The sequence below is a fragment of the Larimichthys crocea genome, chromosome XI, assembly GCF_000972845.2.
Source record: "Larimichthys crocea isolate SSNF chromosome XI, L_crocea_2.0, whole genome shotgun sequence".
NCBI lineage: Eukaryota > Metazoa > Chordata > Actinopteri > Sciaenidae > Larimichthys > Larimichthys crocea.
In genome coordinates this window covers 23659216-23685812 of record NC_040021.1, presented here as the reverse complement: position 1 = coordinate 23685812, position 26597 = coordinate 23659216, and the positions used below count along the sequence as shown (strand labels likewise).

The 26597-nt window shown below is 38.8% G+C and overlaps 1 protein-coding gene across 1 annotated transcript; it reads right to left on the bottom strand.

The window, feature by feature from the left end:
• Positions 1–11149: 11149 nt before the first annotated feature.
• htra3b (HtrA serine peptidase 3b) lies at positions 11150–25594 on the bottom strand. Its single transcript, XM_019257354.2, has 10 exons — positions 24844–25594; positions 21015–21114; positions 20766–20898; positions 19531–19620; positions 12927–13121; positions 12739–12771; positions 12502–12616; positions 12358–12415; positions 11789–11884; positions 11150–11675 (listed from the first exon to the last, which is right to left on the bottom strand). Exons 1-10 carry the CDS (start codon positions 25256–25258, stop codon positions 11507–11509), a joined length of 1404 nt encoding a protein of 467 aa, XP_019112899.1. The 5' UTR covers positions 25259–25594; the 3' UTR covers positions 11150–11506.
• Between the last annotated feature and the right edge of the window lie 1003 nt (positions 25595–26597).

The following is a 26597-nucleotide window of genomic DNA, read 5'->3' as shown; positions in this document are numbered from 1 at the left end:
TCCCCAACCCCCGGGCTGCGGACCGGTACCGGTCCGTGGATCAATCAGTACCGGGCCGCACAAGAAGTAATTAGTTATTTCTGTTTTATTTAATACGGTCATTTCGAAATAAAAAAACGTTTCAAAATAAAAGACCGCTCGACTTAGACTGGGACTATAATAAAGGGGGACTTACTACTTCATCCACAGTTGGTAGGAGAAGAAGAAAATATTACTTAATACTTAATATTTTCTTCTTCTCCTACCAACTGTAGATCGAGTAGTAAGTCCCCCTCTATTATAGTCCCAGTCTAAGTCGAGCGGTCTTTTATTTTGAAACGTTTTTTTATTTCGAAATGACTCCCCCCCCCCGGTCCGCATTAAAATTGTCAAGCGTTGACCGGTCCGCAGTTAGGAAAAGGTTGGGGACCACTGTTGTAGGGCACTCCTGTGAGGTTGAAGGCATGCTGAGGTTGGCCTGATAAACAGCTGCCTGGCCTGTTTTATGTCTGCCACGATTAAAAAGGGAGCGAACTTCCTTGTCAGGAAAACGGTATTGATCAGGGGTATCGGCGGGATTTTGGCCCGTACACGCAGTGTTAATGATGTCCTCATAGTTTAATATTGCTGCAACGAGATTGTGAGCGGACTGACTCGTTGTCACTCACTTTTAGCTATAGCATCCACACGTTACACAAGATGCCGTGAAGTCTGACGTCAGTCAAGTTTCATTCAATATATTCAAAGTTTCTTTCCATATATTCAAGGTTTCATTCAATATATTCAAGGTTTAATTTCCTGAACGGCATGCCATAATATATATATATATATATATATATATATAATATTTTTTCATGTGTTTTTCCATTTTAAGGGTTGCGCTCCACTTTGCCACATCCAAAATGCACGATTCGATGCGCTCAATGCGGCGTCTACGTATATATGTCTATGTAGCGAGCCAGCCGTATTCCGTACATTCAGGATTCTCACATGATCTTGTGATCTCACGTGACAATCCTGAATGTACGCGAGACCCCGTGATAAACTGTGTATAAAGGAAACAACAACAAACAGCTGACTTTGCTTCTCCGATGTGGAAGAGATTATAAAAAGGATCTGTTGTGTCATAAATTATTGTGTGTTGTTCCACTTTAACAATTAGTCTCTCATCGTTCATGTTGAGACCCTTTGATCAATTGACTGCTCACCTGGTGCCACCTGTCATGATGTAATGTTGATGTGAAGTTGTGATAGGCTACATGAACTGCGTATTGTGTTTTATTTTGAAAGGGGGCGGAAGTGTATTACGTTCATTCTGTGTCGGATTTCCTGTCTGGTGCAATTTTCTCTGTTGAGATTCACGTGGTTTAGCAACGGCTCTTGTCAAAAATAGTGCTGCGGAATGATAGCGCTGCTGGGACACTGCTGAGACGTTCCGTGTCGTGCACCAATCAGCTCCGGTGACCGCAGTGCAGCTGTCCCGGGGCGTTACGTCCCTGGTGTGAATAGGGCTTGACTTGTTGAATGTTGTTGAATATGAGGTTGTCTTGGATGATGTGGCTTTGAATCTCTCATAATCTGATTTCATTATCTGCTAAAACCAAGTTTACAATGGCAGCTTCCTGTCCTTCCTTTAGAGAAACAAACAAAAAAAAATAAATAAATTTGACAATGCAGCCTAATTGTACAGGAAACTTTTACAGTTAGTGTATGACATCAGCCATTCATGAAGTAAACAGGTCTCACCCAAATGATACATTATGACATGTGGCGTACTACATAATGTGAAAGATTACAGAGGTGACAGTGAAACGGCTCAAGTTGGGCTGCACTCTCTGTCCAGCCTCTCGTATTGTCAGTCTATGGTTGATTACATGATCAACTAACGTTGCTCTTATTTCATTTGAAAGTTGCCTTCTTTGGCCACAAGCTCATCTACCTGCTCTACCCCTACCTCCCCCTCTCATTCTCACCCTCCCTCTTCTTTTTTTTAATTTTTTTTTTTTTTTTTTTATACTTTTATTTATCCCTCAATGGGGAAATTCTTTTTTCACTCTATTTTATTTTTTGACATGCATTTTAACCCAGACACACACATGCAGTACAAGGTACAAGGGCTCATAGACATGCAAACGTGGAGAGAGAGATTACATAACACCTGTTTGGCCAGGTGGCACATATAGTGGCCAATGAGCTCATGTAGTGTCATTTTAAATGGCAGTGTTTTGAAACTGCAAACATGTGACTTTATGTCAGATTGTTGTGTCTTATGCAGAGAACCGTGTTCAGTACACTTGAAAAGTGCCACTTCGAATTGCAAAATGTGTGTAAAGCAGAAAATGTGTTTCAAGTTTTGGAGATTTGAGATGAGGTTTTGCTCCCTGTGTGTCAGTTTAAATATTTGTGCTATCCATGTCATTTCAGTGTGATTAATTCTTAATAATAAGAAACGCACAATAGCAAAGGTTTTATTTTGAAAGCTCAGACAGGAAACTACAGCGACTCTGTTAGTTAATGCCACTAACTTAGTGGCTTAGCTACTAATTATTAAAAAATACAAAGTTTCATATTCACGTTGCTGTTGTTGCTGTATTGGTTTACCTTTTTCAGGACAGTCCCCAATACAATGTTATCATGTGGATTTTTATTAGTAGCAAGCATTTTAATTTTATATGTCCATCTTACAGAATTCACCAAGTCTAAGAAAGAGACTACTGGACAGGGACAGTTCAGCATTGACTCTTTCTTGATGCAGGGAAGACGAGTGTAAGTATACCACCTAGGCAGAAGGCCATCACAGTTTTTTTTTTTTTTCAAAATATATTTATTGGTTTTTATTAGTATTACAGAACAATTTACACTACTGCAACACTTCACAAACAGAACCAACAACAATCACTCACACACACACACACACACACACACACAAACTTGCACAATATTAATGTATAGGTTTGCCAAATCAAAGCAAGAGAGAAAAAACAAAACAAAATAAAATAAAATGTAATAAGGGTCCCCCTTAAAAAACATTTAAATATACACACAAAAGAAAAGCAAATAAATAAATAAATTTACATTCCAGATTCTATAATGCTCATATATGGTTCCCAGAGATGCACAAACTCTTTCTGTTTTCCTTTAGTAATATATGTTAGTCTTTCCAGTCCAAGGCACTCTGATAGTTCCTTTATCCATTGTTTCATAAAAGGTGCATCTGCACTCTTCCAATTAAGTTCAATCACTCTTCTGGCTTGTAGAAGTCCAAAGTCCAGTAGCTTGGTCTGTCTCTGCGTTTGTATGAAGTTCAATGGATAAATCCCAAGAACACATAGCTTAGCATTTAGTGGTATATTAATATAAAAGACTTCTGACAGAGAATTGATAACATCCTTCCAAAACTTCTGAATCTTTGGGCATTCCCATAAACAGTGAAGAAGAGTGCCTCTGTTATCTAGACATTTTGTACAAGTATCTGAAATGTTACCAGACATATAATGAAGTTTGACAGGAGTCATGTATGTCCTCATCAACCACTTATATTGGAGAAGTTTAAACCTTGTATTTATGGTTTGTGTTTGTGCCTTTAAACAGCCCTCACTCCACTCCATTTCAGTTATGTCTACTTGCATATCATCTCTCCAGGCGTTTAACCTATCCATTGCTGATTCTTTAGAGGTAGATATTATTACATTATAATAAATAGAGAGTAAGTGTTTCCTTCCCATACGCCCAAGGGAAACTTCTTCTATTTTTGATAATGGTGGGACCTTCAAAATCTGCTTGTATCTGGATGAAATGATTTTTTTCAATTGCAGATATTTAAAAAAGTGCTTTGAAAGAATTTGGTATTTTTCACATAACTGATTGAAGGTAAGTAACACTCCATCTGTATATAAATCCAGCACTCTCTGAATTCATTTTGCATGCCATAATTTAAACCCCCCATCTTTTGCACCAGGTGTGAATTGCTCATTACCCCAAATAGGAGTGAATTGAGAAAGTACAGGGGAAGTTCCCATATGTTTGTGTGCAGCATGCCACACTAAATTTGTGTTTTTAAGGAAGGGATTTTTTGTATGTTTTTTGAGTCTTTTTTCATCTGAAGAATACAGATAACTGTGTAGGGACAGCTCTGGAACAGATTCTTGTTCAATGCTTACCCAAGCTGGGGGTGAAGTACAAAAATAATGTGCGGCAGATGTCAACTGCGCAGCCATATAGTACCACTTGAGATTTGGGACTTGAAGTCCCCCTCTTTCATAAGGCTCATATAGTAATTTTAGGCGAAGTCTTGCTTTCCTGTTGTTCCAGATAAACTGACTAAACAACTTGGCTAAATGATCAAAGAATGTTGCTGGTAATGGCAGGGGAAGTGTCTGGAAAAAATACAGGAATTTTGGCAAAATTGTCATTTTTATAACATTTATTTGTCCCATTATGGATATGGGTAAAGTAGACCACCGGTCTAATAGTTTGGTGACTCCATCTACCAGGGGATCATAATTTGATGGTATTATTTTGTTAAGTTCTGGCGTAATTTTAACACCTAAGTATTTAAAACCCTCTGTAGTTGTTGTAAATGGTGTTGTTATGGTGGGGTTTGCCCTCTCTTCCTCATTTAGAAACATTAATACAGATTTAGAATAATTAATTTTGTACCCAGAGAATTTTCCAAAGTCCTCCAACAGCCCTGTCAGATTTAGAATGCTACTCTTTAAATCTGTCAAAAAAAATATGATGTCATCTGCAAATAAAGAAATTAGGTGGTCTCTCCTACCAATTCTTATGCCTGATATTCCTGCATGTGATCTCACTGCTACAGCCAAAGGTTCTATTGCTAATGTAAATAGTAGTGGTGACAAAGGGCACCCTTGTCTTGTTGATTGCTGTAGGTTAAAAGGTTTTGAAATATTATTATTGGATAAAATTTGTGCTGCAGGATTTGTATATAATAGTCGAATCCATTGGATAAATGATTCACCCAATCCATATCTTGGAAGTAATTCCAGGAGATAGTTCCATTCTATTCTGTCAAATGCTTGACGTGCATCTAGGGCTAACATTGCTGTGTCTTTAGTGTTACGTTTCTCATATAATATATTTAAAACCCGTCTGATGTTGTGATAACCTTGTCCATTTCTCACAAAACCTTGTTGGTCATCAGTTATCAATTTAGGTAAATATTTATCTAGTCTTCTGGCAAGAGCCTTACATAATATCTTGGTATCACATCCCATGAGACTAATTCCCCTATAGGAAGAACATTTAGTTGGACATTTATTTGGTTTTAATAAAAGAGTTATAGTGGCTATTCTCAATGAATTTGGAAGTATACCTTGTTCATATGATTCATTATACATATCTAATAGAGGCTGTACTAATCTATTTTTAAATTCTTTATAAAATTCTATAGGCAGCCCATCTGGCCCAGGTGCTTTACCACTATTCATATCTCCTATAGCATCTACAAGGTCCTTTATTGTCAGTGGATTATCAAGCATTGCTTTATCTTCCTCTGATAATGTCTGGAATTGTAACAGGTCAAGAAAAGTGTCTTGACACTCTTCATTTCCATTGTATTCAGATTTGTATAACAGCTCATAGAATTCTCTAAAGTTATCATTTATCTCTTTGGGGTCTAGTGTTAAATTACCTGTTTTTGACTTTATGCTACGGATTGCCCTTTCAGCCTGTGTTTTCTTAATTTGCCAGGCCAGGAGCTTTCCTGCTTTTTCACCTTGATCATAATATGCTTGCTTAGTCCACAGCTACTCTTTCAGCAGTCAATTTATCATATTTAGCTCTCATAATAGTCAGATTTTGTAATTTTTAAATCTTGATAGAATTCACTCTCTATGCTTTTGATTTGTTTTTCTAATAACTGTATTTCTTGTTTATATTGCTTATTTTTGTTACTGGGCCATCACAGAGTTGATAATTAACAACCTCATCATTTCATGCAGCCTAGCTTCAGAAACTTGATGACAGTGGTAGATGAGAGGTATTGTCCAGTCAGCCGGGGCACTGTAACAAGACAACTGAATGAGCGAGCAGCAGACAAAGAGGCCAAGATAAAGTTAAAAGTAGGGGAAAACAGACACAGTGTCTGTAACTGTGGACATTTGAATGGATAGAATCATGCAGGGCTTTTCGGGAATCACTAGCCATTTCATGGGTCTAGACAATAGCACCCCAAGTCTTTGAAGACATGAGACAGATAACGCAACAATGTAATGGCAAAAGTGACAAAAATTCTGTAGTGTACTGCATTCTGCTTGTGGACTAAAAGAGTCATTTGAAAGAGACTATGGTGCCAATAGCAGTATCCCCTCTGCTTTAGCAACTAGATGGAACAGCACTCTGTGCCTTGTTGAAGCAGTCACTGGCTTGGATCCTCAAAGCCTGAATTCACTCTTGGAATCCCAAGGTCATAAAGGCCTGTGTTTGTCAGCCAGAGAATGGGGTCAACTGTAAGAACTTGTGGAGGTTTCATCAATCAAATCAAATCAAATCAATTTTATTTGTATATCCACGAGAACCTGCTGGAAGACAGAGCACAGAAACTCTGGGGAAGTTTGGTTAGTAACATGCATTAATGAGACATGTCCACAGATGGAGAGAGAGAGAGAGAGAGAGAGAGAGAGAGAGAGAGAGAGAGAGAGAGAGAGAGAAGAAGAGAAGAGCTCAGTGCATCATGAGAAGTCTGCTGGCAGTCTAATCCTATAGCAGCATAACTAAGGGATGACCTGAGCCAGCCCTAACTATAGGCTTTATCAAAAAGGAAAGTCTTAAGTCTATTCTTAAAGGTGTTGACCGTGTCTGCCTCCCGAACCCAGAAAGGTAGTTTGTTCCACAGAAGAGGAGCCTGATAGCTGAAAGCTCTGGCTCCCAATCTACTTTTGGAGACTATAGGAACCACAAGGAACCCAGCGTCCTGAGAGCGCAGTGTTCTAGAGGGGTAGTAAAGTATTATGAGCTCTTTTAGATATGATGGTGCCTGACCATGAAGAGCTTTATAAATAAGGAGAAGAATTATAAATTCAAGCAACGGACCTTACTGAAGGGGAGAAAGTTGTCACCCTTAGTGCATCCCTCCCTTGTGTACTGTCACTTAACAGCCATCTCACCAGGATGCTGACTGCTACTCGCCACCGGGGGGGGTTTAGTAAAAGCACTGCAGATGTCCATTTAATGCTGTTTTCAAGGGATATTTGTGAATGTCAAAATGGATGGCTCACATGATCTAGCAGTTCGTCTTCTATTTGGAGACTGTCTATATGATGTCTGCATTACTGGATCCATCATTCTGCCTCTTTTGGCAAGAGCAAAATGTCGAAGCACCAGATAAAGTGAAGAGTGAAGTTAAGGAGATGATAATAGGTAGGTATACACACCATTTCCAAACATATATTACATATAATGCATGGCATTCATTTTATGCATGACCAAAGATTCCAAGTACAGTTGTCCCTCACTGTAACGCGGTTTAACTTTTGCAGTCTCGCTGTTTCGCAGATTTTTTTTGTGTAATTTTGCATGCTTTTTTTACAGCATACTGTACAGTATGAACGTGCATTGTGTTCAGCGTCCTGATTAGCTAAGAGAGTACAGTACAAAATGCGCTCGGCTAGCCAGATTTACATGAGAAATGTGAGAAAATGTTAATGCGTGTCTGAGAAAAGTGTATAAAAGTGTGTGGTTAGGGGTGTTACAGCCTTAAGACATGTATAATAATTATACAAAATAAAGCTGATTACTTCGCGGATTTCATTTATTGCGGGTTATTTTTAGAACCTATCCCCCGCGATAAATGAGGGACCACTGTATATATAACCACAAAATGCAAAATGTTGGTTATGTCCCTCTGTGAGACTGCCCACTGTGTTAAAAATAAACTAATGACCTGTCTAGAACTGGGAAGGAAAGAGTGATTATGGCTGGAAACGATCACAGTCTCTCTGCTGTGACCTTATCCCTGAACCATAAAAAGAGTTTCCTTTATGAATGTTTTCCTTTAAATTCCTGCCTGGGAGATTTGTTTCTACTCAGGAATGTTTATGACTGGCCATTAGGAGAGCTCAGCCTTGTTTCCACACACTCAGGTATTGTGCGGGATAGAAAGATTTGGTTAAGTCAATGTGATAAAAGCATGAGTTTATTCATACTAAAAGCACAAGTAGTTATAAACAGAGCAGCAGCAGTGGTGAGACTAAGTGAAAAATCAATTTGCATTTTGTGCTCTTCATTCCAACTGAGTACATCATTTAAACTTGAAACAACACACATGAAACAACACACTTGAAACAACAGGTTCACATTTGGTTTTGGAAAGACAACTTACAGCATCAGAATCATGCCAAGCATAAACCAGAGATACATGACAATGCTGAACATCTTCTTGGCCAGAGACACCATGTCAAACTTCAAACTCAAATTAATGCCACTCTTTACAATCGGCCCATTAAAACTCAACACTCTAATATAATAGATGTGTTTTTCAACAAATGGTAAAGCTATACTAATTAATATTATATCATTATTATATCCACATTATGGAGCGTTTAAACCTAATTATTTTTGGTTTTATAGCTCAAAACTTTACTGGATCACTTATAACTCTTATCAACCTAATTTCTGCTGTGGCAGCAGAGACAACATAGAAAAGTCTCAGTTGACCATACCAGCTGATACTTGACTGATCAATAGCAATTTTGACAAAACTAAAAGTGTGCAAGACACAGGGCTCCAACAATACTGACAATGCAGGGCTATCTTCAATAGAGAAGTATACTGTACTCTATTAAGACACTCACGGTAAGTGACAAAAGTGCCAGTGTTGATGAAGATGACTGAATTGATTTATTTGCATTAAAGTTTTGAATAATTTGAGTAATATAGATTAAATATCATTACCAGAACCATTTAGTATTCAGATTGGCATTGTTTAAACATACTGTATAAGACCAGAAAGGCCAGATAGGATATATAATTCCACCGGTGTGCTCTTGTTCTGCCTTCTGACCCAGACCCATCTACAATGTTATTCTCTCAACTGTCCATCAAAGGTTGTGATAAAAGATGGGGAAGACCCGTTCTCACCTCTTTGGTGGCCCAGTCTGCCCTCACTGCTATATGTTATTTTGATTTTTCTTATTCTTATTATATATGTGTAAATTATTATTGTACTGTAATGATATAGTGTTTAATATACTAATATTATTTCATTACTATACTACAATAACAAGTAATGTGTGTAACTGTTTTATGTTATGTATATGCTGTCTATCTCATGTCTTTTATTTGTATCACATATTTTACCAATAAAAAACAGGAATGCAAGTTGGGAAACAAGCTACCTAATTTGGATGAGGGAGACCAGGGGCCCCTATGTGAGGCAGGCCTGGGAGAGAAGAATATCTGCACGCACCGGTGGCCAGGCTTTCTTGCATGGTAGGCATAAGGGTCAAGTATAATGTACCAAATTCCTTTGAATGCAGCCAGAGACCAGACTGACCTTTGTTGCATCTCAGGTGAAGGTTGGGTAAATTGATAAATGGGATAGGTGACCACAGGTCAATAAAACAGTTCAAAGGGAAACTAACTTTGCCAGGAAACAATAGACTTTATTTCAGCATGGATACTAGAGAAGATTTGTGGACTTGTAGAATCTGAATCAGTCAAAAGAAACTTTTTTTGTAAGAACAAATTGCTAAAAAACAAAACAAAGTGATGATAGTAAATTGATAATTAAATTAAGGAAAATACATCAATTCACTATATCAACAATATATCCATCAACTTTGCTTTAGCTTGATAATTTTTGTGATGCAGCCGTTACTTTCTCATATTAAAAATCTTTTTGTAGGTACTTGTACAGTAAATGTGTCTGCTGTTGAAAATGTATAATTAAAGGCAAACAATCAAATATAACATAAATTAAGGGAGGTTTGTGTGGGTGGTAAGTGTGCATCTGTTCCAACCAGTGTTAATTTTGTCACCCATTTTTCAATTTAGTCTTAGTCTTGTTTGAAAGTTCATTCTTAGTCTTAGTCACTTTTAGTCTTTCACAAATCATTTGTTAGTCATATTTTAGTCGACTAAAAGTCTCAAAATTTTAGTCTAGTTTTAGTCAAACGTGAACACAGGGTATTTTAGTCCAGTTTTAGTCAAAACATTTTAGTCTTCTTCTATGTATTTCGTTTATTAACTCCAGTTCACTTGTGTTCCACAGCTAACATATTAATTAAATATCTTAATCAAATTGAATTGCATGAATTCATCTAGCTGCTAGGATTAGCTTACCAATGCATTCAGATGCGTGCCAGACCAGTTAGCTTACCATTTGGGTGGCTGAGGTTAATGTGCCTTTTCAGGTTGGTGGTATTTTTACCAGCAATTTTCTTCCCGCACATATTCCCATCCGTCAAAACGAGGCATTGTGACTTTTTCTCTGCTTCTAAATAATGGAAATCAGGGGACCACACACCCAGTCTCTTTTTCCTTTCAAGTGTTACCTTCCAAACCTTCTCACGCTCCGAACCGTACTGTAGTTGGGAGCTGGTTTGATATTTTGGCTCGTTGCTGGTAACTGGCGTCTTAGAGTCCGGGCAAAAGCGTGGGAAGAAAGGAGGACGAATTAGGGGCTTTCATGCAAAACTGCACATTTAATTCCTCTCTTTATCAAAAGCAGAACACACACCGGGCCGATTCAAATCCTGACTGGACACTGCTGCGGCTAAACTCTCGGGCATTTGTGTGAGCTAGCTCTTCTGTGTACTTTTACCACCGTGAATGTGGACCTCTCCCTCCGTGTTTACCTTTTTGCACCTGTAGATCACACACACGTGCTGGGCCACCGTCTTGAAAGGACAGGGCTGGCTGGTAACACAAGCATGATTGCACTGTCCGTACGCCGTGTTTCTCTGCATGCTGTTTGTTTCCAAGCCACAGGTGCAAGAGCAGCCAGAGGATCTCAAACGTGTGGCCGTGACGTTGCTACAGTAAAAGAAGTACTGGCACAAACACATGACAGCAGGAGTGGATGTTGCTTTGTTTCTTATATAGTCGACCAAAACAAGGAGGACGTTTTTGTTTATTTTTTATTTCTTGCATGACATTTTCATCTTGTTTTTATTCGTCAACAAAAACACACATTGGCACATTTTTCCTCAGTGTTTTCAGAACATTGTATCGTCTCGTCATCGTCTCGTCTTAGTCAAGGGAAAAAGGCTCGTTGACGAACATATTTCGTCTCGTCTCGTCTGACGAAATTAACCATGGTTCCAATGTTGACCTGGTCTGAGCAGGTAGGAGGCACAGTTTAAATTCCTCAACACCAGAACTACATTACACCATGATATCCATGGGCTCCGTTTTACTTTGGTACAGTTAACAGCCAGTTGCCAAAGCATCAGTAGAGGTGTGCGCTTGACAAAAATTCCACTGCAGTGGTGCAAAGCTTCCACCATCTGATGTTTTCTTTCACAAAAATAGGTTTGTTAAACTCTGCAAACTGTGCTTCAAATGTCTATTGCATGATAACGTCAGGTTCAATATTAAAGAGTAGGTCATCGTTGTCCCTCCTGACCTCGAGCAGCAGGGCTGTTTCCTCTTGTAGAGCTCCCTGGAGGTCGGCCGTGGTCATCAGAGGTTTGCCATTCAGTTTCACAATAATGTCACCATCTTTAATACCACCTCTGGACACAAAGAGCAGAGACTTACAAATAAAATTAATTTAAAATCAGAAACGAGTCAGAAACTGTTTATGCACTGCTTTTGTCTGAGGAATGACTGAACAAATCAAACCTACTTATGTGCAGGTGAATGCGGAACAACCTCATGGACATAAATCCCACTGGTGACATTAGGGAAGTCTGGGTTCTGCTGTTTTAGCTCTTCAATTAACCTAGAACAAAAATAAAACAAACAACACAACTCACACCATTCAAAAAAGGCCATTATCTAACAAATTCCCCACATATTTGTGTGATTTAACTATTATTTAACCATTATTTTAATTCAGGTACCAAGAGGTGTATAAATACTAATACACACTGTATACAGTATATTCATTGACCCTTTATGTAACCAAGAACATCTTGAACAGAGACATCTAGAACCAATCCTAAATAGCTATAAGATCAGATGATGTTCTTGATGGTTTTGCTTCTTCTTAGTACTTTATCAGCATTCAAGACATGTTTTGAATGTGAATGTTCAGAGAGAGGTAAGATGCTTTTTAAAAATCCAGCAGTTGAGCTGATTTGACAATACTGAATTAAAGACTGAAATGAAATTTAAAAAAAGATAAACAGAGTGAAGACTATGTCTATGCGATATATCAAATCAACACAATAATTATCATTACATCAGACTTACGCTGGTGTGATGGTCAGCATCCTGATTCCAATGAAACGCTTCTTTACTGACCTCACATCTGAAAGGACATTCTAGTTAGTTTCTTTATATCTTTATATAGCAGGATACAGGTGTTTAATTATGGTACCCCTTGATGTCAGTCACCTTTGCTGTGCTTGTCCAGCGAATCATTGAGGAAGCGAGTGATCCTGTCGGATGGAATGGCAAATGAGATTCCTGCAGCAACCTTCAGGGTGTTAATGCCGATCACCTCCCCATCCTCAAATATAAAGACAAAACAGCAAGAATGACAAACACATTCACATTTTGAAACTGAGGAGGAAATCAGTGAATTTCACATAGAATATTTCACAGCAGTCATCAAAGCTTCAAAAAGCTTACCAAATTAACAAGAGGTCCTCCTGAGTTCCCATACTGTGAAGGAGAACACAAAAATGAGTGGTATAAATAGCACAAACAATATGACATTTTTACAATCTAACAATTTGAGATAGAACCCAATGCCAGAGTACTGAACTGCTTAACAGTATTTTTTTTTTTTTACTGTAATCTGTCTGCCTTATTCTCACATTGATGATAGCGTCTGTCTGGATGTAGTCCATATCAGAGTCTCTGAGGCCCAGCTCCTTGCCATCTCTCTGAGCAGTGCTGACAATGCCAGTGGTGACGGTGTTCTGGAGAGCAAATGGGCTGCCAATGGCAACCACAAACTCTCCAGGCCTTAGGTCTGCACTGTGGCCCAGAAACAATACAGACAGTTTTGTCTGTGAGGAGGCAAGAAACAGGGTGAGATAATGCTGTAGTAAAACATAGAATATACACTGACACCTAAAAACTATTGTGTCCACTTCAGCTAACATCACCTGTAAATATTACAACAATCCACTACATTCTGTCTCAGAAAGACGTGGAGAAATTAGACCTGTTCTCTATATAAAGTTTATACATATATACACTACCAGTCAAAAGTTTGGACACACCTTCTCTGAGATGAGAAACTGAGATGACATTCTCATAACTATAAAGCAATTTGGCCAAACAGACTTGCAGTTCTGCACAACACTTCAGATGACCAGCAAAATGTAATTTGTCTCCCAAAACTACTCTTCCATGCTTCAAAATGAAATCCCTTTCCCATGTAAATAGTCAGTACCATAAAAATGGCATGGATCCTTCTCTATTGCTTTGGCACATTTTGATTCATTCAGTACTTCTGTCAAAATAACTTGGATGGTACTGCACAACTACATGGATCACCTGGCAATGTTTGTACAGCTCCCAAAACAGTTTACCCTTCAGTCAAAACTACATTCCCTTCTCATATAACTAGTCAGTGCCTCCAAAATGCATTGTCCCTTTGGTATTGTGTAAGTACTGCAAGTCAAAATGCTTAGACGCTTTGTCATGGCATATTTCTAACTATAGGCATAACATTTTCACACCACCCACACACACTGCACTCATTCTGCCGAGGAATTTTCATTTTTATTCTCAACTAACGTAAATTGTACACATTACAGTAGGTAGGGAACCGTAAAAAAGGAAAATATACTGTGTACACAAAATACAAAAACCCACAAAAAAGAAAAAAATCAACAAATCAGCACTGTAAATACAAAGAGTCACAAATAAAGACATTTTGTTTAGTCACGGTCCCTCCCCTCTCTCTCCTGGTCACCATCCTCATCTTCTTGGCCATCCATTCTCTGTGCTCTGTTCGGCCACAGATTCTCATCCACGTCGCATCTGATGTTGTCTCTTGAGATACAGCGCGGGAAGAAGCGTCGTGCATGCCTGAGCCATCCTCTACACTGATCCCCTGTTATGTCCTCACAGGCAGCGTCCATTGCAGTCATGAGAGCCCTCTGGTTTTCCGCATGGTGTTCATACACTCTCAATCTCCAAGCAGAGAAAAACTCCTCGATAGGATTGAGGAATGGAGAGTATGGTGGCAAGAACACATTGTGCATTCTTGGATGCATGTTGAACCATCCCCGGATGCGTGGACCCCGGTGGAAACTAACGTTGTCCCATATAATTACAAACTGGGGTAGGTGGGGCCCTTCGAGACCCCTCTCATTTTCTGGGACCAGATCAAGATACAGTTGATCCAGGAAACGGAGGAGTTTATCTGTGTTGTATGGGCCCAAACTTGCATTGTGGGTGGCCACACCATTTTCTGAGAAAAACTTATTTCACCTAACCTGATTATCCTAAATTTACTATAACATCTTCCAAAATATGTACTGTATTCTATTCCAGTTTCCTAACACTATTTTGACAATTGAGCAGACTATTCTGCATATGATGACTTATACGATGAAAATGTGCTGACATGTTTTGAGGACAATAACCATGACACTGAAAACCAACCAATTGGGATAGATCAGCAAGATACATTCATTTGAAAAATGTACTAAATGTTGGCTGATTGTGTTAACTGTAGGATACTTGTACATAGCTATTTGCAAGGATGTACTAAAGGCTTGACACATGTACAAAGCATTTGGAAATGTGATGAAAGCAATGATAAATGCCATTCTGTTGTGAGAAACTGCAAGATAGTTTGGGGATTTGTCCATGTTGTTATGAGAATGTCATCTCAGTTTCAAGAAATGAGCCAAACCAATGGAGAAAAACTGTAAATGGTTTTTCTTTATTTTCATGACTATTTACATTGCAGATTCTCACTGAAGAAAACTATGAAAGCTAAAAAATCAAAAGCTATGAATGAACACATGGAATTATGTAGTGAACAAAAAAGTGTGAAATTACTCAAAACATGTTTTATATTTTAGATTACTCGAAATAGCCACCCTTTGCTTTGATCACTGCTTGGCACACTCTTGGCATTCTCGCGATGAGCTTCATGATGTAGTCACCTGAAATGGTCTTAACTTCATAGGTATGCCTTGTCAGGGTTAATTTGTGGAATATCTTCTTAATGGGGTTGGGACCATCAGCTGTGTTGTGCAGAAGTCAGGTTGCTACACAGCTGACAGCTCTATTTGACAACTGTTAGAATTCATATAATGGCAAGAACCAATCATCTAAGTAAAGTAAAGAGAAACGACAGTCCATCATTACTTTAAGAACTGAAGGCCAGTCAGTCCGCAAAATTGCTAACACTTTGAATGTGTCCCCAAGTGCAGTCGCAAAAACCATCAAGAGCTACGACGAAACTGGCTCACATGAGGACCGCCCCAGGAAAGGAAGACCAAGAGTCACCTCTGCTGCTGAGGATAAGTTCATCTGAGTCACCAGCCTTAGATGTCGTAAGTTGACAGCACCTCAGACTAGAGCCCAGATAAATGCCACCCAGAGTTCTAGTAGCAGACACATCTCTACATCAACTGTTCAAAGGAGACTGTGTGAATCAGGCCTTTATGGTCAAATAGCTGCTAAGAGACCACTGATAAGAAAATGGAACAAGCAGAAGAGATCTGTTTGGGCCAAGAAGCACAAGGAATGGACATTAGACCAGTGGAAATCTGTGATTTGGTCTGATGAGTCCAAATTTAAGATCTTTGGTTCCACCCGCTGTGTCTTTGAGCGACGCAGAAAAGGTGAACGGATGCTCTCTACATGCATGGTTCCCACCGTGAAGCATGTAGGAGGAGGTGTGATCGTGTGGGGGTGCTTTGCTGGTGATACTGTTGGGGATTTAATCAAAATTGAAGGCACACTGAACCAGCATGGCTACCATAGCATCCTGCAGTGACATGCCATCCTATCCGGTTTGCGTTTAGTTGGACCATCATTTATTTTTCAATAGGACAATGACCCCAAACACACGTTTGTGGGTGTTTTGTGAGTTTAGCTTGAAACAAAGTACAGGAAATCACAAATTAAAATTGCAGCCTCACGATGACGATGATATCATGATAATAATAATAATAATAATAATAATAATACTAATAGGTAAAAATAAATGTATGACATCTGAAACATCCACAACATCTTAAACATCTCATACATAGCTGGACATGTACTGGACTGTATAGTGTGCAAAAATATACAAAAAGTCACATTGGGGAAAGGATCCAAAAAGGAAAACAGGGATATGATAAAGAGAAGGGTTGAGTAGGTGACGGGAAAAGGGAGGAGAAAAAATTGAGCTGAGTAAAAACAGATGCTCAGCAGATGGTGTGATGGAAAGAGAGGGGGGGGAAACCTGAAACTGCTCGTTTTAGTAGGTGGAGTGTTTTGGATTGTGTTGCTTTTGCTCACTCCTCCCTGTTTTGGTCCTGATCCAGCTCTCCCAGTTCTGCTGAGATATCAAGTTAAGGTCACATTGGGACTTGAGGTTCAACAGATATAGGTTTTTCAAAGCAGATGTTGATATTTTTTCACTGAATCACCCACCCAAGTATTACTCAACATATTCAGTTTCTAGTAAAAATCTAGTGAACAAGTTTCCAAACAAATACAAAATAAGGGTCATCATTCCATTTGATGGAATGTAGCAGTCATAAAAATTGGGTCTTTGGTCTAAACAATATTTCACTGAACTGTGTTCGAACATGGTAAATGGATTGTACTACTTTCCAGCGCCTTTCCAGTCTTCTGACCACTCAAAATATTTTTACACTATCATCATCATCACACACTGATGGCATTAGCTGCCATGCAAGGTGCCAACTGCTCATCAGAAGGGAGGTCATTTATTCACACACAGTCATAAACCAGTGGTGCTGATCAACATTAACTTTTATATGAAGTTATAGAAACTCAAAAGAAAATACACGCAAAGGTGTTTTTGAATGTGTTTTGCGTTGACCTAATTTAGAGTTCACACATAGTTTCTAAGGAGGTAGGCACAACTAACAGACTAACAACTTTGCAAAAAAGTCTGCATCTAAGACAGTTCACACTCAGTCTGTAGGGATTAGTCCAGTTCAAGTCCAGTATGGACCAAAGTATGGAAGGTGGACTGGTAGCTGGAGAGGTGCAAGGAGAGTGGAGAATGATGCAATTTATTGTTATTTATTTAAAGAGACACAGGTCAGATTCAAACTCCGGACTTCCGCAGCAAGGACTGAGCCTTCACACATGGGGCTGCTCTACCAACTGAGCAAAACACTGCCCCGCAATTTATTGTTTTAATTTGTATATGCGGCCTGGTGTTAGACAGGTATAGGATGGAGACTACAGACTTGTTAATCAGGTCAGTAAGAGGCTCCGGGTGAATGATTTGAATGGATCACAATACATTTATCACCATTGTTTTGGTGCGGAAGTCTCCAGTTGTAATCATTGCTACTGTGTGATTAATGTGGGGAAATGACCTAGTTCTCTCTCCAATTTACTTTTAAGTGCATTTGATGAACTCCTGCAACATCATTGAGAAGATGTTCCAGCAACCATCCTGTTATGATGGCCAGCTTAGCTAGCTTGGCTGTTTTATAAAAGGTTAAGACAGACAGACAGACAGACAGACAGACAGATAGACAGATAGATAGATAGATAGATAGATAGATAGATAGATAGATAGATAGATAGATAGATAGATAGATAGATAGATAGATAGATAGATTTTTGGGAGGAGTGCCTTAAAGAGACAGGAGCTAAAGTAGACTACTGCAGAGGATGAGAAGAGGTGAGAAAAAATATCCTGAGGTTTCTTCCACCTTTTTTCCCTGTTAAAAGGGTTTTTGTGGGCAAGTTTTTCCTCACTCGAACCGAGGGTCTAAGGACAGAGGGTGTCACTCCCTGTACAGATTGTAAAGCCCTCTGAGGCAAATGTATTTTGTGACTTTGGGCTATACAAATAAAGTCAATAAGAGAATTAAATGTGGACTATTGAATATCAGGTCTTTGTCATCTAAAGCTGTCTTAGTCAATGAATTAATATCTGACTATGATATTGATTTGTTCTGTCTCACTGAAACCTGGCTGCAGGAGGATGAATATGTTAGCTTAAATGAATCCACTCCTCCCAGTCATTGTAATACTCATATTCCTCAAAGTACTGGTCGAGGTGGTGGAGTTGGAGCCATATTTGACTCAAGTCTATTAATAAATCCTAAACCTAAACTAAATTATAATTCATTTGAAAGTCTTGTCCTTAGCCTCACTCACCCAACCTGGAAAACATAACAGCCAGTCCAAGCATGCCTTAAGGATATAAAAAGTTGGATGACCTACAATTTTCTGATGTTAAATTCAGACAAAACTGAAGTTCTTGTAATTGGACCCAAACACCTCAGAAACTCTCTTTCTAGAGACTTAGTTACTTTAGATGGGATCACCCTGGCCTCCAGCTCCACTGTAAAGAATCTTGGAGTTGTTTTTGATCAGGATTTGTCCTTTAACGTCCACATAAAACAAATTTCAAGGACTGCATTCTTCCACTTACGTAACATCGCCAAAATCAGATGCATCGTGTCTTAAGCGGATGCGGAAAAACTAGTCCATGCATTTGTTACTTCAAGGCTGGACTATTGTAATTCTTTGTTATCAGGCTGCTCTAATAAGTCTCTTAGGACTTTGCAGTTAATTCAGAATGCTGCTGCACGTGTTCTGACAGGAACCAAGATCAGAGATCACATCTCTCCCATTTTGGCTTCCTTGCATTGGCTACCTGTTAAATCTAGAATAGAATTTAAAATTCTTCTCCTTACTTACAAAGCTCTTCATGGTCAGGCACCATCATATCTAAAAGAGCTCTCTGTCTCTCACTATTACCACCACCATCTGTAAACATACATATCTCATTAATACATGTTACTAACTAAACTACTTCCCCTGAGTTTCTGTGCTCTATCGTCCAGCAGGTTCTCATGGATTGTGGCTGCTGCTGTGGCTGATCCCTCCTCTGTGGCTTTTCCTGAGGTTTCTTCCACCTTTTTTCCCTGTTAAAGGTTTTTTGTGGGCAAGTTTTTCCTCACTTGAACCGAGGGTCTAAGGACAGAGGGTGTCACTCCCTGTACAGATTGTAAAGCCCTCTGAGGCAAATGTACTTTGTGACTTTGGGATATACAAATAAAATTTGAATTTGATTACATCTCAAGATACATGTTGGGACAATTCACCTCAAACCATATAATCATTACTTTACAAGTAATTGATTCAATAAAAGTCAGTCCTCCCCATGACCACACATTTAATTACAAACAAGAACACAACAATTTCCATCCTGTTGAGAAAATTCCATAGAAGCTGTGGACTTACCTGTGGATTGATTTTGATAGTAGCAATGTCTGACTTTTTGTCAATGTCTTTGATACTGGCTTCATATACATCACCATTATGCATCTGGACCTACGGGAAGGAATGAAAGAGTGAAATATCAAGAAGTTTAAATCAAATAAAACACCTAAAAGCTAAATAAAAGCTAATTCATATGTTAGATTTTAGTTGATTCAATTTCTATAAAGTCAGCTTTATATTAGGTACAGTATACAATACTCATTTATCTAATTTACAGCTAAATTCCAACCGATGCAACATATTCCATTCAGATGTTGCTGCTCGAGGTAATTGCAGTTGTTCAATGTTTAAAACCCCATCGGAAGTGTCTTTTTCAGAAGCATACAGCATAGAGAATCTGGTCGATTTTCAAAATAAAACACTCTTGCAAATTTCCTATCATAAAAACAAACAAACAAAAAAAGAAAAACAATTTAACTAGAATCACATAAATCAAGCAAAAATGCTGATAATGGACATATATTTAAGTCTGTCGACTTCAAGTGATGCTAAGGCCTAACCGGCTAAACCTAAAAAATATCATGACAGTTATCTCAAGTTTTATGGTTTTATTGAGAACAACAATGGAAGACCAAAATGTGTCATGTGTCTTCAGGTACTAGCAATTGAAGCTATGAAGCCAGCCAAGCTAAAGCGTCATCTCATCACGAAGCAGTCACGAGTTTAAAGACAAAACAAATGATTTTTCCAGCGAAAGGGTGAGGAATAGATGTGCCAGATAACACAAATGGTGAACCTGGCCTCACATTCAACAAATACAACAGAGAGTTTTGTATTTGGTGGCTCAACAGATCGCAAAAAGTAAGAAACCACACTCAATTGGACAGGAAACAGGTCTGAAGTATTTCAGTTGACACCTAGGAGTACAAATGGCAGTAAACATTTTTAATCTGCATGGGGATCATAAGAGGGTTTCTCTCCAGTGGCTCCAAAAAGTTTGAGAACCCATGTTCTAAAGAACCAAATTAAGTCGTTTTTGAGCCAATGATGTGTCAGTTTTTTTATTAGATGGTAGGAGCTGTAGACAGACAGGAAAGTGGGGGCAGAGAAGGATGCAGCAAAGGACTTACTGTATTTATCTAACAGTCAGGGGACTAAGAATGAAATATGCCAAATTAACTTGATATAGATGACAAAGCTGTGACTATTTAAATTGCAACATAAATGATCACTGTGGAGAATCAGCTTTTATGTACCTTGAGGTGCTGTTGACCAGACACAGGTGTGGTGCTGGAGACTACATGTGCATTGGTAACAATCAGCCCATTCTCTGACATCACAAATCCTGATCCACTAGACAGAGGGATATTCCGACCAAAGAGAGGATGCCTGTGGTGTGAATAAAAAAGATAACAGCACTTTAATAAGCTATAGTATCCAAAGGATAGATAATGGATTCAAAACGTCCAAAGTGACCCCTACAAACATAAACACACAGTCAGTACCTGAGGAAGAGTTCAATGTGGACCACAGCAGGAGCGATTTTCTCCACCACGTCGGCTATGAAGTTGAACTTGTAACGCGGACTGGCAGGATGTGAAGGACCTATACTGGCAAGAAAAATTATGCAGTCAGCACTTAATAATTCAATTAAATCAAGACTAACATAATAATCTAACTGGGAAGTTAAAACGGCATGGTTGATTTTCTCAGTGTCATAATTTGAAAGGATGGATTTAAAGCGAGACATAACATTTGATGTAACTTAAAACAAAATCTTAATTTCCTCATACACTAGATTAGGTGTGACAATATGAATAACAGCAGATTTCAAATTTCAAAAATAATATTTAAGTTTTATAGACACTCCATTACAGGATATTTGTCCAATCTGATAAAATGGTTAGGATTAAAAGAAATGCACAACTGGGTATGATCTGTATAAAATTGATTGAAAACATGACCCAGGTTTAGCTGGTTTGCTCTCCCAGCACCCCCCTCTTCTGTGCTGCTACCCTTCTTGTTGCAGCCTGTGATGGTGCTCATGCCATCCCAGACCTCCCTCATGTTGTTCTGCTGCAGCTTCTGTTCCACCTTCCTTCTGTACTCCTTTGCCTTTCTCAGACAGACTTCAAGTCCCCCCCTGTGCAGGCTTCAGCTCGTCCATGTCACTGTCCTAAAATGCCCATTTCTTCCTGTTTAGAATGTCCTTGACATCCAGGTGATCCAGGTATTGTTGTTAGCGTACATGTTCTTTTTTTTCTTTTTTTTAATGCAGTGAACACATTGAAATATGAAGTGTGTCTGTAAGGATACAAATCAGTCCCCTCTGTTTCACTAACAAGACATTAAAAAAAGCCACCTGATGGCTGATTGAACTTGGCAGAACCAGGTTCAATCAGCCAGGGTCATATGTACCGTCCTGCACTGTTCAACCAGCAATAGTAAGTTACATATCATTTCTACAGCTGCACCGCACACTGCTGAGCCAAGTCAGTCCTTGAGAAAAATGTGGCTTGTTATTTTAGACTGAAAATAATTTCACAAATGTACTAGTCTTTACAAATTCACATTCTTATTACACAGCCTTTAAAATATAATTTAAATATTTGTGAAAAGTAAAAGTTTTTGTTGTCATTACTGTATTGTTTGGGTCTAAATTATGGGTAGATTTCTAAAGTGAATTTATTTATTAGCATTATTAGCATTATTTATGCTGTCATTAAAAGTATAAGATTCTGATATGCAAACTATATTACAAATACTTGACAATTAACATTAAACCAACATTTCTCATTAACCAGTGAAAAACCTTTAAACACCCACTGTACACTACCTGCCCACCACCAAACAACAGACAGACACAGTAAGAGACTAGCTCGTAATGAAAGTACATCTAAATGCTAAATGGTAAATGGACTGTACTTATATAGCGCCTTTCTAGTCTTCCGACCACTCAAAGCATTTTACACTACATATCTCATTCACCCATTCACACTCATTCATACACTGATGGCATTGGCTGCCATGCAAGGTGCCAACTGCTCATCAGTTTTAGGAGCTAACCATTCATACACATTCATACACCGGTGGCACAGCCTTCAGGAGCAATTTGGGGTTCAGTATCTTGCCCAATGACACTTCGACATGCAGACCGGAGGAGCCGGAGATCAAACCGATAAAGATTAGTGGATGACCTGTTCCGCCTCCGAGCCACAACCATCATCTGTCAGCTAAAGAACCACCAGCGATATCCTAACTGAAAGAACCAATGACTGGAGCTACAACAATATAATCCAAGATGTAATAAACCATAATTTGACCATAAAACTGTCTTTATTGTGAAGACAACTTTGGCCCTTTTTTGTACAGGACATCTGTGTTGTCTGACTAACATCCATTCCCTGGATGTTCACCTGTGTAGCTGTAGTCACTTCCTCCCGAAGTCAACCACAATTCCACAAGATCAGGTAAAGAAATGGCTTTCTCTGTGGATTAAGATTTTCCCTAGAGAGAGCTTCAAACAGCACATGTGAAAGTTTTCATGGTCTGCTTGGAGTTTGAATTATTCAAAGGCAAAACTGAAGCATATAGTATATTATCACAGTTTATAGTTTATTGATCAAGCTTTCAAGGTTGGACTACTGTCACTTTTAAAAAAAAGATGAATTGAACTGAAATGAATCATTTTTGCCTTTTAGGGCAATTTTCTTCAGACTCACTTCTACTAACTAAAATGATTGATGATTTATCAAAACTAATGTGGAAGTTAGGACTTTCGGGTGTTTAGTTTTCCACACCCATGAAGATGTAATGCTCCACTGAGAGAGTGTCAGCCACATTAAAGCCAGGCAAAATGGTTTGTGATCTAAAGGAAATGTAAATAGAGCGGAATATGTGTGTGGGGGATTATGGTGATGATTGTAGCAGTAGACCTGCAATCTGTTTCATTCATCAGCACAACAGACTGCAATCTGTTTCATTCATCCGCATAACTGAGAGTCATGTTGCCCTGGAAATGTTGGACAGGCAGAAAAAATCTCCACTGACCCAAGAGACATGAAATTTACTGTGTGGATATTTGACAATTCCTTTAGCATCAGCAACAGGCTACAAATGATATCTGATTAATAGGAACAGTACCAAGTAATTTACTGTTCACATTCATGCTCCTGCCAAAAATAAACCCTTTGTGTTTTAGACTTTTTTAGGAATGTTTGTCAGATTGTGCTAGCATTAGGTCAAAATGTCAACTTTGTATTTAAGAACGATTTGTTATGCTGACGATACCCAATTATATTTATCAATCTGGCCAGATGGATTCAATCAGTTAACTGAACTTCAAGCATGCCTTAAGGTCATACAAACTTTAATGACCCGCAATTTTCTGCTTCCTGTGAAACTATCCACTAACCTGTGTGTGTGTTCTGACTTTGTATATTTCATGTACCCAGCTTCTTAATCTGAGTCTGACTCACAATTTACACTGCAAAATAGTGACAGTGAAAAGTTTAATTTGATTTGTGTCTGACGGTTTGGGAGAGAGCACCGCCTCGATAAAGCTGGTTAATCAGAGAAATAATAAAAAGTTATTTCCTGATTGTTTCACAGGCTCCAGCCCACCATGACCCTGATGAGGATAAGTGGTTACAGATAATGGATGGATGGACTCATTTTATGTGCTTTGCCTGCTGGTTTGGTACTTACGTATAATACAGTGAATATTTCTTTCCAATATTTCCCAGATAGATATTTCACAGATATGTACATAATCTTTACTCCTCCCATATTTTAACAATCAGTAAGCAGTTTGTGGAAATATCCACTCACCGTCTGATGTTCTTAATACATCCATCATGCGTCTCTTTTGTCCTTATAATAACAGCAAAAGTCACACTGAAATTCCTCTAAAATTAGCACCAGTCACTTCCACACAAATACAAGCTAGCTAAACTGTTATTGTAAGTGAACTTTGTGAATTTAGCAAGTGAGCCCAGCTTCAAGTGCACTACTGCCTCCCTCTGCAATGATGCAGATATCTACTGTTACACACTGTTAATAAACTAAGTTTGGTCAATGCATCAGCTGTACCTATTTATCAACTCTGTATATATATATTTCTATATATATATCATCTATATATCTATCATATATCTTTTATATATATATACCAATATTAAAATTACTATTAATTGTAATATATAATATAATACACTATTAATATTAACAAAAGGAAGGAGGGGGATTACAGATTTGCTTAAGATCTTAAGGTAAAGTAATTGGTCTGGCCCTGTCAAGTGCTTCCAAATCAAGCCACCATTGCGTAAATCGTACCTATGCTCATCTCACACGGTCCTTTCTGGATCTGGTTGATGCCTGGCAGTCCCTGCTGCAGGGCCTTCCTGCTAGTCGCCCTCAGCCGGCACACGTTGCCGTATGTTTTCCCGTCGCTGCCACACACCTCGTGGCTAAACTTGCACTGACAGACGCCCTTGGAGAGCCGCTTGCCCGCCGGGTGTTTGCACTCTAGTCCGTCCCCGCATGGCAGGTCGTCCTTACGCCCGCATGGCTCTCCCTCTGCCTGTGCGCACACCAGGCAGCAGTTGCAGCGGTCTGGCATGTAGCCGCTGGGGCAGCTGGGGCTCGGACACGTACTCACATCGCAACGCGTTGGACACTTGGCTTTCGGCTCTGCGGTGGCAGACACCTTGAGGTAAAATAGCATTGCTGTGGAAAGTAGGATTTGCATTATTAATTAATTTGAATCGGAAAAAACTGGGAGAAGAAAAGTTTACGCGCAGATCATATTCCCTGGCTTCTCATCACTTTCGGGGGAGTTCAGAAATGGAAATCCACATACACGAAAGACAGAACGATTAATGTCGCTTGAACACTGTAAAAAAACAATAACATGAGAATAAAGCGATCCTGAACTCGGACAGCTTGTAACGATCTTGTAGACGCGCGTAATTGTACGTCCAGAAGAAGTATATCCAGTGGAACCAGACTTATTGTGACGTTTTCCGTCGTTTCCTTAAATCCCGAGTAAACTATCCCTCAGTTGGAGGGGTGGGTGCCTCCTAGAGGTGAGCTTGGACAGAGAAAGGAGATGTGAGGAGGAGCAGGCGGAGTTAAAGATATTGGCGACGTGTTGTCAGAATTGAAAGACTTTAAAGTTATATTCTCCATTCCCTAACGGTCATAGGAGATGCTGCAGCCAAGATTTTAGAAATACTGGAGTCAGGAAATTCCCCGGTCTTAGAATAATATAATATAATATAATATAATATAATATAATATAATATAATGTTTTTTTAATAACTTCAGATTATATTTTACTTAGGTGGAGAACTTTACATTGATATACTGAGCAGTTTGAATTTTTAATTAAGAAAGTAAACTCAAAACAGACTTACCACATAATGAATATGTATTAAATATTTGAACCCTGCTTCTAGTTCTTCATTGACTTTTCACTGATATTTTGTTTACCTTATTTGTTTATGTTTAGTCTAATCATACTGGAATCAGCCTTTGAGATACCCACCATATGTATGTTTCTAACTGTAAAGCTGCATTACTAAATTCCCAGAAGAAAATAAGGGCATGATCTCAATATCCGTTTAATATCAGTTTATATCAAGAATATGAATGAAACAAAGAAGGTTCAATACTTAATCAGTGAGCTTAAGAGGTGTTGACAGCTGCTTCCAGTAAATGGTAAATGGACTGTACTTATATAACACCTTTCTAGTCTTCTGACCTCTCAAAGCACTTTTACAGCACATATCTCATTCAACCATTCACACTCATTCGTACACTGATGGTGCAAGGTGCCAACTGCTCATCAGTTTAGGTTTCTATCCATTCATACACATTCACACACCCACTGGGTGCAATTTGGGGTTCAGTATCGGCATGCAGACTGGAGGAGCCGCTGATCAAGATTGATATTCATCTCTACTATACTGTAATATTTCCAAAATGTTGAACTATTCCTTAATCTAAAGACATGCAACCACTGTTTACCCCAAAAACAAAATGATATTTTATATAGGAAAAGCTAAAGAGAGATTGCATTGCATTGT